Below are 14,936 nucleotides of genomic sequence, written 5' to 3'. Positions count from 1 at the left end.
TGTTTACAAACTATGACATACACAACTCCAATTACTGTCAACAATAAGATGTCAGTACAGATCCAAATATATGTGGCTGAGTAATACAAAGAAAGCATTCTCTTATTTCCCACCCTTTGCTACCAGGACTGCTGCACTTTGTTCTGGTCCTAACACGGCATTTTTTTGTTTGTTTGTTTGTTTTCTGTAAACTCTCTCCATGAAGGCCCTACACCACTATCGCAAGAATGGGAACTTGACCTGGCCTCCTTCAAAAACTGTTACGAATGTTCTTTTAACAAGACAGATTGGCAATTAATTATGAGGGCCATAAGGTGTCAGAGGAAACACAGGGGAATTTGTATTTTCTTCTTACTCACAGAGGTGGATATTGGAAGTCACATCTAAGGCTTGCTAAAGGATAGTCAAGGTGTTGGTCTCAGCATCATTCCCAACTCCTGCCAGCTCCCTATGTAATATGGACTAGATTACTCAGTGTAAGACCATGGTGCAACAGCATTTGCACTCAAAGTTGAACCACTTTAAGTGAACTGATGCAGCATTTAGACAGACAAACCTTTGGTGAGTGAAAAAGCTTCTTTCTCCCTTTGATTTCAATCAGACCTACCAATCCATTAGTTTAAGTCTGAGGCACAAACACTGGCAGACCTGATTAGACCATGAACAAACCAAATAGCACCCAGAACCACCCAAATATGAACCTTTCTATTATATTTTGGATTTGGTCATTGCACGTCCACCACATCATGAGGACATTTTTTACTATACCACTGGTTTAGGTATGTCTAATAGTGTAGTCAAAATAACAAGAACATCAACACAGACTGCAAAACACACCCAAGGAGTCTGGGAAATACTTGTATGGCTAATCTATCTTAAGCTATGTGCAGCCATGGCTAGCTGGCTTCAAAAGGGTTTGGGAATGTCTACAGAAGGACTTGCCTCACTGTGAGTTCAAATCAGCCGCACCCTCCATGTGAGAAAAAAGAGGGTGAGCTCTGCAGTGGTTATGATTTTTTTTTTGTTTATTGCATAGAAAAGGGGAGTGATACGTTAGTTTGGAAAAGGACTCTCTGCTTGCCTACAAGCTAATTCTAAAAGAGCGATGTGATTTACTCAAATGAACACACCCTGCTGCAGCTTGGCTAAAGTCAGTGGGTACCCACAGGAGTACAAGGGAGCAAGCCTGCAGCCTACACAAACAATAAAGCTTATTTCCAGCTGTTGAACTGTAAGATTTAGAATTTAAAAGCAATGATTTTGAAACTAATTTGGGCACTGAAGTCCCTCATGTTCCCTCTAAAAAGCCTGGTCTGATGGTTTTTAGTTTGTTAAACGACCCTTTAGCTGTGGACAGACCAGGCCTTTGTCAGATCTTTTTTCTACTTTGTGATTATTCTCAGAACTTATCATTTAAAATAGGTTAAATTAAACTGAAAATCAGTATTTTTTTTTTTTTTCCTGCAGACAATTTAAAAAAATTAAAACCACGGAACTATTTTTATGTTGATTGAACTTTTCCAAGGTCCTCTTTCTTACATAAAAATGAAAGAAAGCGACAGGTACTGGTTTATATTTCCCTTCTGTTTTACTAACAGAGAAAAAAAAAAAAAATTCCTGTTGGTTTCAAGTCCCACAAATTGTCCTTTTTTTGGTCAAAAATAGGAACTATCTCAGGCAGTTTCCAAAGAGATTTCTTCCGTTTCTTCCCACCAGACATACTATTTTTCAACCATCAACAGGAAGATTCCAGCTGATACAAAAGGGAGTTGGGTCAGGCAGAATCACAACAATTCCAACTAGATTTTTTGTGAAAGGGATATTCTCCCTTCTGGGAAACTAAACAAACAGAAGAAAGTATTTTTCAGCTTTTACAGGTAAACCAGAAGAAACTACCACCCACCAGCACAGCTATGCTAAAAAACGGAAAGTTTTGCTATTACTTCGTTTGGAAAAATCACTGCTAGAAAACAGTGAAAAAGTAAGACTCTTCTATATCCAACTGTTCAAACATTTCATAATTTTGACTGCCAACATCCAAAATATGGCCAAGGATAGGAGTGCTACTGTTTTTTACACAGAGATGGTGGCATTTTGGAATGAACATTCACCACACATCCAAAAAAAAAACAACAAAAAAAATCTATGCCTCTAAATACTCAACAAAATGCCCCCATCCTTTCCTTAAACAAATAATTTCATACAGTTATCCAGATGCAATAAGAACTTAAGAAACAAGCCTGGTTTTTTTTTCAGATGTAAGGTCCCAGTCTTAAATATAATTGCATCCAGCCAGACTCCTGTGTTCACACAGGGCACCACTGGCTTCAGCACTGCTCCACACAGGTTCAGGTTCTGCTTGCATGGAGTAATTACCAGATTGAGACCTATGGCAAGACTAGAGAAAAAAATATTTTAAAAACCTCTACATTGTTCAATATACAATAGACATAATTTTCTAAATGAGTTTGGAGTCCTTTATTATAGGCCTCTAAAAATTGTTGTTAGGGTTATACATTAAAAATACTAAAGTAATTAAAAAAAGATTTTTTTTTCTGTGTTTGCTTGTTTCCTTCTATGGTACCATTAATCTATAAATAATTTTAGGATAAAATGCCTAGGTATAAATGAAACTGTTAACCAATTGTGTTTGCTGATGTTCCTTTCTCACACTGCCCAAGTTGACTCCTTTAATCCAGCATCTTCTCTTGTTTCTTGCCTTCCTTTTTCTTCTTCTTGGATTCTGTCAAGATAACAATAACCATAAAAAATTAGCATCTAACAGTCACTGCAATAAATTGCATTCAATGCCCCTGACAGTTCCACTGGTTTACTCTATGCATATAAGAAGTAATTTTGATTCCTCGTTCTGAACAAGGAAAGGGAAAACAAGAGGAAAAGAAGAAAAAAGGAAAAAAAAAAAAAAAAAAGAGACATTGAGTTGCTAGAGAAGGTGGAAACGGGGGTGCATGTCCAGTTTGGAACCCTTCCTATCTGAGCAGCTGACCCTGTTTAGCATGCAAAGCATTGTCTCAGGAACTCGCTTTGAAAATAAGAAAACAGCAGGCAGCTCCTGGAGAAACCAGGTCATGGCTCAGTGGAGAGCTGGAAGAAATCTCTGCACACCCTCCCCACACACATACCCTTCCCTTCGCTTCCTTTCTATTTAATTGTTAGTCATTGGCTTTCTCTGAATACAAGAGCAACTCCAGAGCATGGTGAGAAAGCTCACTCATTTCTTCAGCTTCTCCATCGCCAAACCTTCGCCCTTTGTCTGGGACAAACACCTACATACAACTTGAGAGGCAAGTGAAGCCATGAGAGCATAGTCTGTCCAGCCAGCTGGTGCCGATAGGACAGGGAAGGGACTGGGGAACATCTGCTTCTCTGATTAATTTGGGGTAAATAAGGGAATGACGTGCAGGTACAAGTGAAAGTTTATAAATTAAACTACCATCTGCAGTATCTTTCACTGTGCTTTAGGGCAGTGTGGTGGTGTACAGGTAAAAGAAATTCACAGAGGGGCCTAAAAATAAATATTAAGAGGATTAGGTACTCTTGCATCACATGTCACCTTGTAATAAGGGAAAAAACAGTTCTCACTGGGAATGTAAATAAATCCTTGTGGATCCCACCACAAAACACAACACCAACAGGCACTACAGAGAGATGGAAACTGAGTTGCTATGAAGTATCTTTCCTGGAACCAAAACAGCAAGCAAGCAGACCCACGTTTGCCTTAACCCAGACTTCACTTTCTTCCTTTAAACCCTGTCTTTGTTTCTTCCTTCTCAAAAAACATCACCTCTCCATGCCTGTCTCCACCCTCCAAAAAAAACCAAACAAAAAACAAAATAAAAAGCACAACCAAAACAAAACAAAACAAAAAAAACCAACCAACCAAACAAACAAAAAAACCTAACAAGCAGAGAAAAAAAAAAGTCTCTCCGATTAAATAACAAATATCACCATAAATGAGAAGACAAGCATTTGGCCCTTAGTGTGGTATTATTTTTTCTGAGTATTAATCTTTTTTTCTCTGACCATAGACAGTCAAGCAATCATCAGCTCTGGTAAAACTGGCTTACTTGCATTAAAGCCAAGGGAGCTGCACTGACATCTTTCAGCTATGGATAGGGTCAGTGTATCTCTAGAAGAAGGGACGTTTAGGTCATCGCATTTCTTTCATGGTTGTTTTTCCTGGTTTTTAGTGTTTCAAAACAACATTTTTTTCTTCATCTTTTTCAACAAGATAAAAATCTTTTCCAGTAATTCCTTAGTCAGAGCAATATAAAATACCTGTTTCATGTTTAGTCACATAATCTGCTCTAAAACCTTACAATCGTTGCTTAACATTTAAAGGCATAATAATTCAAAACAATAAGTAATTTGTAAGTCTGAAAATGTGAACATGATATTATTATTATTATTATTATTATTATTATTATATTTACCCATCTTTGTATTTGCATGCACGTATCTATGCACAACTGTAGTCTGGTGCCATTCACAAAATCTGGCACTATTTACAAACTGTCATTCCAAAATGTCCTTTTCCATTAAGTTAATAGCCGATCTGCTTTCAGCTAAAGCTTTTTCCGTCCTACAAATTTGCTGTCTCCCCTCCTATTCTGTTTTACCCAGCCCCACCCCCCGCTTCCTCTAATTTTCACTCTATAACACTGACCCTCTTGGATTCTGCATTGATTGTGCTCTCTCTTGCACTCTCTGCCCCACCTCCAACACTACTTTTTGTGAAAGAAACAGCAGCATTTTGTCAATAAGACCAACACTGGAATTTGTGAAATCTGTTTAGACTCAGCATAAGCAGAAAGGTGTTTTCTGCAGACTTCAGCTAAACTCACTAAAAGCCAAGGAGACACATGAACATGGACAGACCACCAACAGGACTCTGGAGGTGTTTAAAAGATGTGTAGATGAGGTTCTGAGTGACACGGTTTAGACGTGGACTTGACAGTGTCAGGTTAACAGTTGGACTCGATCTTAAAGGTGTTTTCCATCCAAAATGATTCTATGATTCTATGCCTTCTCCACTTCGGACCAGGCTTCCTTCACCTCCAGGAAATACTTAGTTTTACCATCCTTGTGCACCCTTGCAGTAAAACAAAAGTACCCAAAGAGCTATGTATGTTCCAGAATATTAATGAGGGTGACAAAACTGTCCTATTTTTTGTGTCTGTTTTACAGCATACACTTTCCTCCTTTCCTCTTGTCCCACAGTGAGAGGCTGCCTAGCCATGCCCTTGCTCAGATGGAGGCCAGAATCCTAGACCAGGGTACATGCAGACAGCAAATTCAGAATACCAATCCTTAACATTTTGTGATTCTGTGTGAATACCTGGCAGTTCCTGCAGGGCACGGCAACCAAGCATTGCACAGCCATCCCACTCCCCTCAGCACCCAGAGCATTTCCAGTGAGATAAGAACACCCACACAGCATTGTACAAATAGCCTTGCAAGAGCAAACTGTGTCGATGCACACACACCAGATTATCTAATCATTCATCACCTGAATAACCCTATGAATAGTTGTATGCCTAAGAGTTACTTGCAGGATTAAAAGGTGTGTGGTCATGGACTAGCACTGGACCCACTTCTGTGGGTCTGTGATGACCAGTAACAAATATTCCAGTAAGCATCTTACTGTTTAAACAAATTAATTTGATAAGCAGAATTTTTCTATGCAATTTGGAATGGCAGCAGCCTTCTTTAAATAGCAATCTTTATTCTGGAGCCTCATTCTTACTGTAGAAGCAGCAAAAGAAAGTAATTATGTTGAACGGGAGCCACATACCATTTGAAGCCACTCTTAATGTATAAGGCACAAAAGGGAGGTAATTACATTTTAAGAGAAGCCAAGCTTTGTAAGGCAAGATTTGCAGGTATTTATTTTAACTTGTTGAGAAGAAGGTAACAATTCAATCATGGCACTACTGAACTCCTATATATAAATGCCAAGCAGTGTCCCCAAAAGCAACAGAAATTATCCAAAATAGCAAAAGCTGTGCTGATGGCAGGTTAAAGCAAAGAATTTCCGCAGCAGGTGTTCAGGACACAGTTTTTCCAGGAACTAGCACTCAGTCCCACTGAGTGCAGAGGAAGGCAGGTTTTCTAAAGGGCTCTCTACTTCTCATTGTGGCAAATTTTCCAACACATACGGTTGCTATGGTGGTACAGGGCAATGGAACCATTTGGTGCAGGACAATTTTGAATTTTGGGGTTGAAATGCCAAACCACATGGAAGGGGCAGTCTTGACTTTGACAAAGCCATGGATTTTACCCCTTGATCAAAAAAAAATAATCTCACCCTAAAGCACTTCACCCAGCCCCAAGGAACAGAAATTTTACTATCTTGTGATTTCTACGCTTGTAGAAATAAATCCCTTGATTTCCGAAATACCCTTTAAATACAGCATTTCTTCTGCTTACAGAGAAAGAGAATCTTTCATGGCTAATTCCTTTTCCTTCTATTTTCCTGCATTATATAAAGCATTTATGTATTCCAAATGAGTTTAAGAAAGAAAAACTACATTATGATAGCAATTTTGTTCCATAATGAACTACTCTGAAAAGCCTATTTAAGCAACACACAGTTCTACTGGATGGAAAAAAGGCAATGCTCCACTAGCTAAACAGCAGTAGAAGGCAACTTTCCAATTAATCAATGACCTTGATGTGACTTTTACTTCATTAATATATTACAATTGATTATATCCCTATACTTTAGCTCTGTGCTGTTTAATGACTTTCTGTAGTTGCCTGTAAGTGTTTCTTGATTTCTCCACTCTTCCAGTCACTCCTCTCCATCAAGTTGTGTTCTGTTTCTCACTTTGCTAGATTTCCATTTTGGACAGACCTGTATTTGTTCCCAGTTGAACATATGATGGACCCAATTTAAACCTAAAGGATGGAGCTGCATCACATGAGCCAGGAAGGCATGCTGCAACGTGTGTTATGAAGGAGGGAACAGCTAGATTTATGCCTGTCAGAAACACCACTATATCTGACAAAGAAACGGGCCAAAGAGCCACTCATGGAAAATATTTCACCCATTTCTTTTCTCATTGGAATTGTAGGAAGAAATAAATCCAAGGAAAAATTAATCCAGTCTATTCTAAAAGCATCCACAAGGGTCCTAAATTATCTTAGACACACAGAAGCCATTGCTTGAACCTGACATTTGGATGCAAGATCTAAAAAAATTTCACTTTTAACAGCCTTATATAAAACTCACCAGGAATTATAGGAAGTTTTTTATAAGAGGTAATTTGTTGAAGCCAAGGATTTCCATCAGAAAAGTTTAATTTTGGTGATTTCCATCATTCAAAAATGTAGGAGAATAAGCTTCAAAATTGTCTACACAGAGACACATGCATGTTCTCATTTTGCTAGGTGGCCTACTTGCCCAAAGACAAAGATCAGGAAAGTCTGATCTCACTTTCTTTGAGTTACATGTATCTAAGATGTTAGTGCCTTAAGACTAAGTATTTGGAAGATTTCAATGGATAAAATTTTCAAGTGAAGCTTGTTTTGCAATTGGAGATTGCTGAAGGGGTCTGGCTAACTGGAAGGTGATTTCCAGAAGTAACTGCTCTTCTGTTTGCTGCTGCTTCTCATCTGCCTGTGACACATTTGTACAGCTCCCTCTGTAGGGTATGGACTTTCTTACTGTTCTTTGTCATGTTGTGTGCCCAGCACAAGAGGGACCCAGTCTCAGCTGGCTTTTCAGCCCTCTTTCTATGCTGTACACAAGATCCCTCTTAATGCCAGTGAGACAGATGCAGGCACAGACTGACACATTCAGAGTTTACTATCTGCATTCGTACTTTTGCAGGAGATCGCTGGAAACAAAAGTATTAAGAATTCATTTAGAGTTTGGCATATACCTGTATAGAGAAAAGATCACACTTTGAGGCAGTGTATGTGTCAAACTGAGATCTATATCATATATAAATATATATTCTATATCAATAGTTATTTAGCAGAAAGTTATTTGTGATATACTGTGAAGAGAGACCCCATTTTGTTTAATTAGTTTTTGAAAACCAGGCATGCGCATTTCTCCGTATTTCTCAGTTGTGCTTTCTGCATCCGCCCCAGATGGGATGTGAAGGGATCTACCTTCAGGGCAAGGGATGAGGGCTTGGCTTTGGCCAGTGCTCCACATTCTGAAAAGTTTGCAGTAAGCACAGATAGAAAAAAAAAAAGACAGAGAGAAGGTGACATGCAAAATGAAATGGAGGGATAAAGAAGTGGGGGAAAGGAAGGGAAGGGGAAAGGGAAAGGGAAGGGGAAGGGGAAAGGGAAGGGGAAGGGGAAGGGGAAAGGGAAGGGGAAAGGGGAAGGGGAAGGGAAAGGGAAAGGGAAAAGGAAAGGGAAAAGGAAAGGGAAAGGGAAAGGGAAAGGGACAGGGACATTTTCACAGCTCAAGGGTACTGACTAACACCAAGAAGGCTGCATTGCTCTTGCAAGCCAGGAAAGTGAGACAATGAGCATGTAACAGAATTGGCACACACGAGGCTGTTTAAACTTTCACCCACAAAGGTCTGTATTAAACCCTGAAAGAAACTCCTGCAGGCACAAGATGGTTAAACAAGAGCACTGGCCACATCCCAGTTTTTCATCTTTCAGGGTAACACAGAGAAAAATATTTGAAATACAAACCAGGGGGTGAGAAAACCTCAAGGTCTGGGTTTCACATGAAAAGTTCCAACCTTTTATTTTCCAAAACAGCATAAGAGCTGCAGAACAACTAAAAAATTAAAAATATTTCTTTGAGAAAAAAAAAAAATCCCTTTCTCCCTCTTCTACAGGCATTTCCTGTTCCCTGGAATCAGGACTATGTCAATCAGACTGACAGTATGTTACGATCTGACAATGCATTCAAATTATTGATCCAAACAGTTTAATTTTTCAAAGATACAGAAGCCATCTCAAGGGAGACTACAGTGCAAAGTCTCCAAGAAACACATGGAAATGGAAGCAGAGAAAAACATCAACCAAACTTTATTAGTTATGGGCTGCACTGGCAGCTTACGAACAGCTTGAGGTTGGTCCACACTGTAGCCATCATCGTGTATATTTTTCTTATATGGCTTACTCTTTTCCCCACTTAAATTAAAAAAAAAAAATCTTTTTTCCTCATGTTACGGCAGCAGGAGACAAATCACAGAAGAGTGTCTCGGAGCCTAAAGTTTCCAGTGAGTTTTACTTCATCTTGAAATAACAAACCTTGTCCTCAGATTAGCAAGTGGCACAAGGAAACCAACCAAACATTTAGTACCCAGCCTCATCCCTCCGGACCACTGTTTCTGCTCTTGGTTTTCACATTTCTCAGCTCCATAAAGCATAAATTATTCATGGCAAAACTGCCTCTCACAATGTTTATGCAGTGCTTAGCACAATGGCACTCTTTTTCAGCTGGGGCCTCTGGGCACTCATGCAATACAAATAATCATGATGATAGCAACAATAATAAGAGCCAGCTCTGCTGTTCCCACCGGGCATCCACTGCCAGTGTCTGTCCCACAGAGCTCAGATCACTGTATTTCACTGCAGGCTCCTAGTCACTGCCACCGGCCATTCTTCAATAAACCTGCCTCATCCTTTAAACCAAGATAAAAACCTCAGAGTTTTGGCTTTCAGGTTTTTGTTTAACTATCACAGCTGTTTCCTAATACGAGAAAATCCCTCATTTTTATATTTAATTAGTTTGAGCAGATCCTATTATTCTGCCTCCTGTAATACTAATTATTACGCTAGCTGCATGCCTGCACAACTAATGAGTTACATTAAAGATGGGGAATGCTGAAACCTACAGAGGGAGATGCAGCACAAGTGTGATGCCAAAACAGGAGACACCAGCATATTTCAAACAAAAGAAAATCACAGTCCTAACAAGTAATTTCTTCTCCCTCTGTGTCTCCTCCAGTTATTCTTTAGAAGCAGACATCTTGTTGCTGCACAGAGGCAAGGCTGAAGGAGGGCACCGCAGAAAAAGTAGATTGTCCAACATGCACAATGGAGTGGGCCACAGGTGACAATTTTTCTCAGTGCAGCATCCAGTTTGTCTGAGCAGTGAGTATCTGCTGATCAGATGAGCGATTCATTCAGACATCACTGCCAGCTCCTTGCAACAGTCAGCAGCCAAGTCACCCCGTCAAAGCGCAGTCAGTCTGTCCTGGCAGTAGTGCACTGTGAGTAAGATGTGCTCTCTGAAGGTAGAAATCAAGACTGTCACTGTAGTGCTCAAGAACCACAGGTTTTCTGCTCCTGGCATCAAAGTAAGGCTGGGGATATACCTGCTCATTAACAGAAGTTAGCTCTATTTTTTGACAACAATCTCCCTAAGAGGACACAAGGTAAATCAGTGTCCAACACTGTCTTAAATCCACTGAGATTAATAATGTCAAAACCAAAGACCCTAGTTAAAGACTGTAGTTCATACGCTCACCTTGAAGTAAATCGTCACATTCTGATAATTATAATTGCAGACTAGGATAAAAGGGAGCAGCAGATACTACCCCGAGCATGGAGCCAAGAGTCATCAGCTCCTAGCTGAGTGCCTGGATCTGCCACTGATGCTGTGCAAACCTGGAAACTCACTTAGCCTTTCTGACTTTCAAATATTACTTTTCTTTCAATTGTACTTCTTCAGCTCCAAGGAGTGACGGAAGGATTAGCTAATTGCTACCTTTAAAGATTGCTAAATAAAATAAACAAGGTAGTGCAGATTATTTATATTGCACTAAACTCTTAAGTAAAGTTCTTCAAACAGTATAAAATTATTAAAAACATATGGAGCACAGTCTTTGCTGCAGTAGCACACACTCTGCCAAACACAGGGAACTGCACTGACATCTTGCTAGACTTTCAAATGCTACACCTGATCTGCATTACAGTAAAGGGATTAGAGCCATTAACAACTTGAGTAGGTCTTGCCTTAACGTGAGCAACCTTTCCAAACACTGTGTGTTGGAGGATGTGATCCTTGGATGCCACTTCAATTACAAAAGACAACAGTGGTGTAAGCAGTGTTGTTTGCCAGCTCTAGTTGGAGCTGTTTTCTTATGTGGCAAAGACTCAGCCAAGCCAGGATAAAGTAACTCATAGATCAGATGCACAGTAAATTGCTAAAAGTTGGGAAGGGAGATTTACTAAAAGGAACTAAATACAGCTGGGTGAAAACTTTATCAGATAAAAAAAGGAGCATAATTCAAAAAAATGAAGAGTACATTGCAGAAAGAGCAGGCAAACAGCTTATTCTATTTAATGTTATCTTAATCAGGAGAATAAATAGCTAAAAGTACAAGAGATACTGGGAAAAAGAGAGGAAGAATGAGAGTTACTGAAAAAGTGGAAAAACAAAGCCTATCAGGCAACTCAGCTCAATAAAAATAAATTCCTCCTCTCTTGGTGGTTAAAGCAAAGTGTTTCCTGAATCCTGACAATACTCCATTCTTTTACTTTCTGGCTGGCTGGAACCCGAACAACCATCAATCAAGTTTGGGGGGTTGTGAAGTAGGCCAGACGGTGTATGTTGGAAGCATTTTCTGCTCTTCAGTGCAAGCTGGCCATTAGAGCAGCCACTCGACAGAAGTGCCTGAGTTTTCACATCTGTCAAGATAGTTTAGGGAGACCTTGAACATCCCAGGCCTTGCAGACACTGATTAGAATATACAGTTGCATGCGCTAGAGAAGAGGTGGCTGTCTCTGCTGGGATTTTGTGATAAAAGTTATCCTTTCATCCTTTCTAGCCTTTGTGACAGGCTTTCTCATGACCTCATTTGTGTACTAAATACACAAACCATGGTGACAACCTCTCTGTCCAAATGTACAACATTCAAGAACGAACGACAGTTTTCATCCTGTGTTAACTACACTTTAGCACAGCAGCCCAGGATCAACATATTGTCTTCCAATCTGAGAACACCTCGGCAAAGCTATGGAGAAAAGAACTTGTCAGAATTTCAGATAAAATTCAAATTCCTGACTCATCCTCCACTCTCCTCCTTAAATCCAATATACAGCGGAGCTTCTCTGCAAGCAGTGAGCTGCAAAATGTCCAAGTGTCACGGACTACAATCCCTACTCAAAAGTTCGCTGTTCAGAAGAAAAAGTACTGAGACAGAGGAATTGCTGATAAGGAAAAAAATACTTTTTTTTTTTTTTTTTTAAGTTTCCAAAATAATGAGAGTGCTTCAAAAACTTTTAAGGCTTTTCTGAAAGTGCTGACTAATGATAAACCAAATCTGTAAGAACACCTAAATCACCAGTTTATGAGGCAGGCATTGATTCCCAAGGTTAATGAATATCTCCTAGTTTAATTTAGCGTAAGTTTTGCCACAGCTCACAGAAGTTCCTGGAAAACCAAAATATACTTTTATCAGCAAATATGTAAAATGGTAACCCTTGGGATTTTTCTGCAGACATAATTTTCCTTTCTCTTAAGCATAAACTCCTATGAAACAGCAGTCATCTTTGAAATAGTTAGGTGAGAGAAGAGAAACACAAGATTCATCCTACCAGCAAAGTTGCTGCATGTTCATGAGCTGGAAAGGAAGAGGAGCAATGAGAGAGCAGCAACTACAGATAATATCAATTTATTAGACTTTTTTCTCAAACAACAGAGAAAGCGAGAAGGTACTTCAGACATCAAGCCACACTTAAGAAGTATCTCAGGCGAAATCTGATACACAAGCCTTCATTGGGCAAGCCTAGATGAAATAATCTGCTTTACCCACACACCTTCTTGGGTTCTTAACTAACTGCATTAATTAACTTTTTTAAAAAATGTAACAGTTAGGGAGAATTGTGAAGGTCTCAGATGAATATATTTGTTCCACATGCAAGTGGTGATTAATATAAAAAAATACTTGAGTTATTTTGTGAGTATAATGAACAGAAAACGAAGTACTATAATGATAATTTATTTTTCAACAAAAATCTGTAGAGGACATGTTTGGAATACTACGTACAGTACAGTCTCTTCATCTCAAAACTGATTTTGCAAGAATAGAAGGAATTTAGCTAAGTCAAATAGAGAATATTCTTATAATGGATAAATTGTTACACAACAAAACATTTAAGTCAGAGGATTTAGCTTTGAAAAATGGCAAGTGACAAGAAGAAACAGAAGATATCTAAACCTACCGTTGATTAGAGAAGCTAAAGAGGGGCTTTTTCTCACCCGATTTTCAATATGAAGTCAAAAGGAAAAGTGATGTAATGGAGAGGTTACAAACACAACCTAATAGAAGGAAATTTTCAGGACCCATGAAAGGGGCTTAGTCAGGAAGATCATGAAAACAACCCTTTTCTGAATATACTGGTATTTTTCAGTGCAATATTCTCAGTCAGTTCACATCTGCTTTTGGTACTCCCAGCCTATCACTGTCAGGGATGTATTCAGTGATGAAGCTCTTGAAGTGAACACCAGACAGAGAGGTAACCATTTAATGGTAGAACAGATTCCTGTAATCAATAAGCTCCTCACTTGCAATTCTGCTGCCAGAGCTCCCAAATGCCAGAGAGCCACTGAGCTGCTACTCCAGGCAATCACAGTAGGAACGTACAGCACTTGATAAGTGTTCACAGGTCTGGCTGCATATCAATGCAGACCTTATGAAACACATAGAAAAAAAATGCTGTTTCCAAATAATGTATCATATACTTTTTCTCTTGAAGTCTTGAGGCATTGATGTGAAGCTATGGGTGAAAAAGCAGGCTAACACGTAACTACAGTCCATTCCAAGTGCTCAGATAATAATCTAGATCTTACTTCTCATCTCCAAATAATTAAATTTGGTTTATTCTAACTACAGATTGAATACAGTTTATTTTTTACTTTATCTAGATGTAGACTTCACTCCAACCTGTAACTTCCTTCAACTCAGGAAGAAAATAAATACTCTCTTTCCATCCAACATGTAAGCACTCAGATTTTTAACTCAGAAATAAAGTTCAGTAGGGCACAACATTTCACACAGTACTAATCTGCTTGACCTGATTTCTTACTCTAGTTCCTCTGACTGCTGCCAATATATTTCCCAGTGTAGCTCCCATGTAGTTGTACCCACAGATCTGCAATATGGATTTCTTTTCTTTAGCTAGGGCCCAGGCAGGCTGCAAGTGTGTGACTTGAACGCATGCTGCTCCTACTAATGCCAACAGCAGATGAACGAGCAGGTGGCATTCAGGAAGATACCGTGAGATTTCTAACGCAAATCAGGAGAGCAGAATTTCTGCCCACAGTTATTACGATCACAAACCTACATTTGTACCTGTTTCTCCTTTTGTATTTCTCCAAATCAAATGAAGTCAAGATTTCTATTTAAGTCAAACCACGTTTGCTGCAGTCAGTCCCAATCTGACTTTCAGTTTTAGCTATAACTCACTCCTATCTACAATCTGTTAAAGTTAACTTGAATCCAACAATTTCACAAGCTCTGCCTTTCAAACTATAACTTGAAAATGACCCTGTACCACCCAAGAGCACTGTTCTCACAAAACTATGCTGCATCAATGCTCCACTTTGTCTTCCTCTCCCCTCTTCTGACAGCCATTGATAGAACATACTGACTCAGCGGGATCAGAACAAGGCAGAGGGCTACTAGTGGCAACACAATAGGAAGCTTCATTCAATAAAGTCCCAACTGCCAATGGAAACTTACTCAAAAAACCCACCAAAAAAAAAAAAACCCAATACCCAAAAACCAACCAAAAAACAAAACAAAAAAAACCAACCCAAACACCAAAAATTCCCCACACAAACACACACACCAAAGTTCTTCCCCTCAAAATAAGAAACAATAAAATCACACAGTTCAAGGCCGTTCCTGCATTCACACCCAGTCACTTCCATCCCCAGATGAAGAATTTCATTGTTGCCAACTCAACCAAGTCAGCTGGTCTCT

General features: G+C 39.3%; 1 protein-coding gene across 1 annotated transcript in view; it reads right to left on the bottom strand.

The window, feature by feature from the left end:
* Positions 1 to 2,217: 2,217 nt before the first annotated feature.
* PTN (pleiotrophin) overlaps positions 2,218 to 14,936 on the bottom strand; it is a 70,181-nt gene continuing 57,462 nt past the window's right edge. The window contains exon 5 of the mRNA XM_065839785.2: positions 2,218 to 2,743. Coding sequence (XP_065695857.1) covers positions 2,691 to 2,743 — 53 coding nt within the window. The 3' untranslated portion in view covers positions 2,218 to 2,690. The remainder of the gene's footprint in view (positions 2,744 to 14,936) is intronic.

Source organism: Patagioenas fasciata, chromosome 1 (assembly GCF_037038585.1).
Source record: "Patagioenas fasciata isolate bPatFas1 chromosome 1, bPatFas1.hap1, whole genome shotgun sequence".
In the NCBI taxonomy this organism is placed as follows: domain Eukaryota; kingdom Metazoa; phylum Chordata; class Aves; order Columbiformes; family Columbidae; genus Patagioenas; species Patagioenas fasciata.
This window is presented reverse-complemented; position numbering and strand designations above follow the sequence as displayed.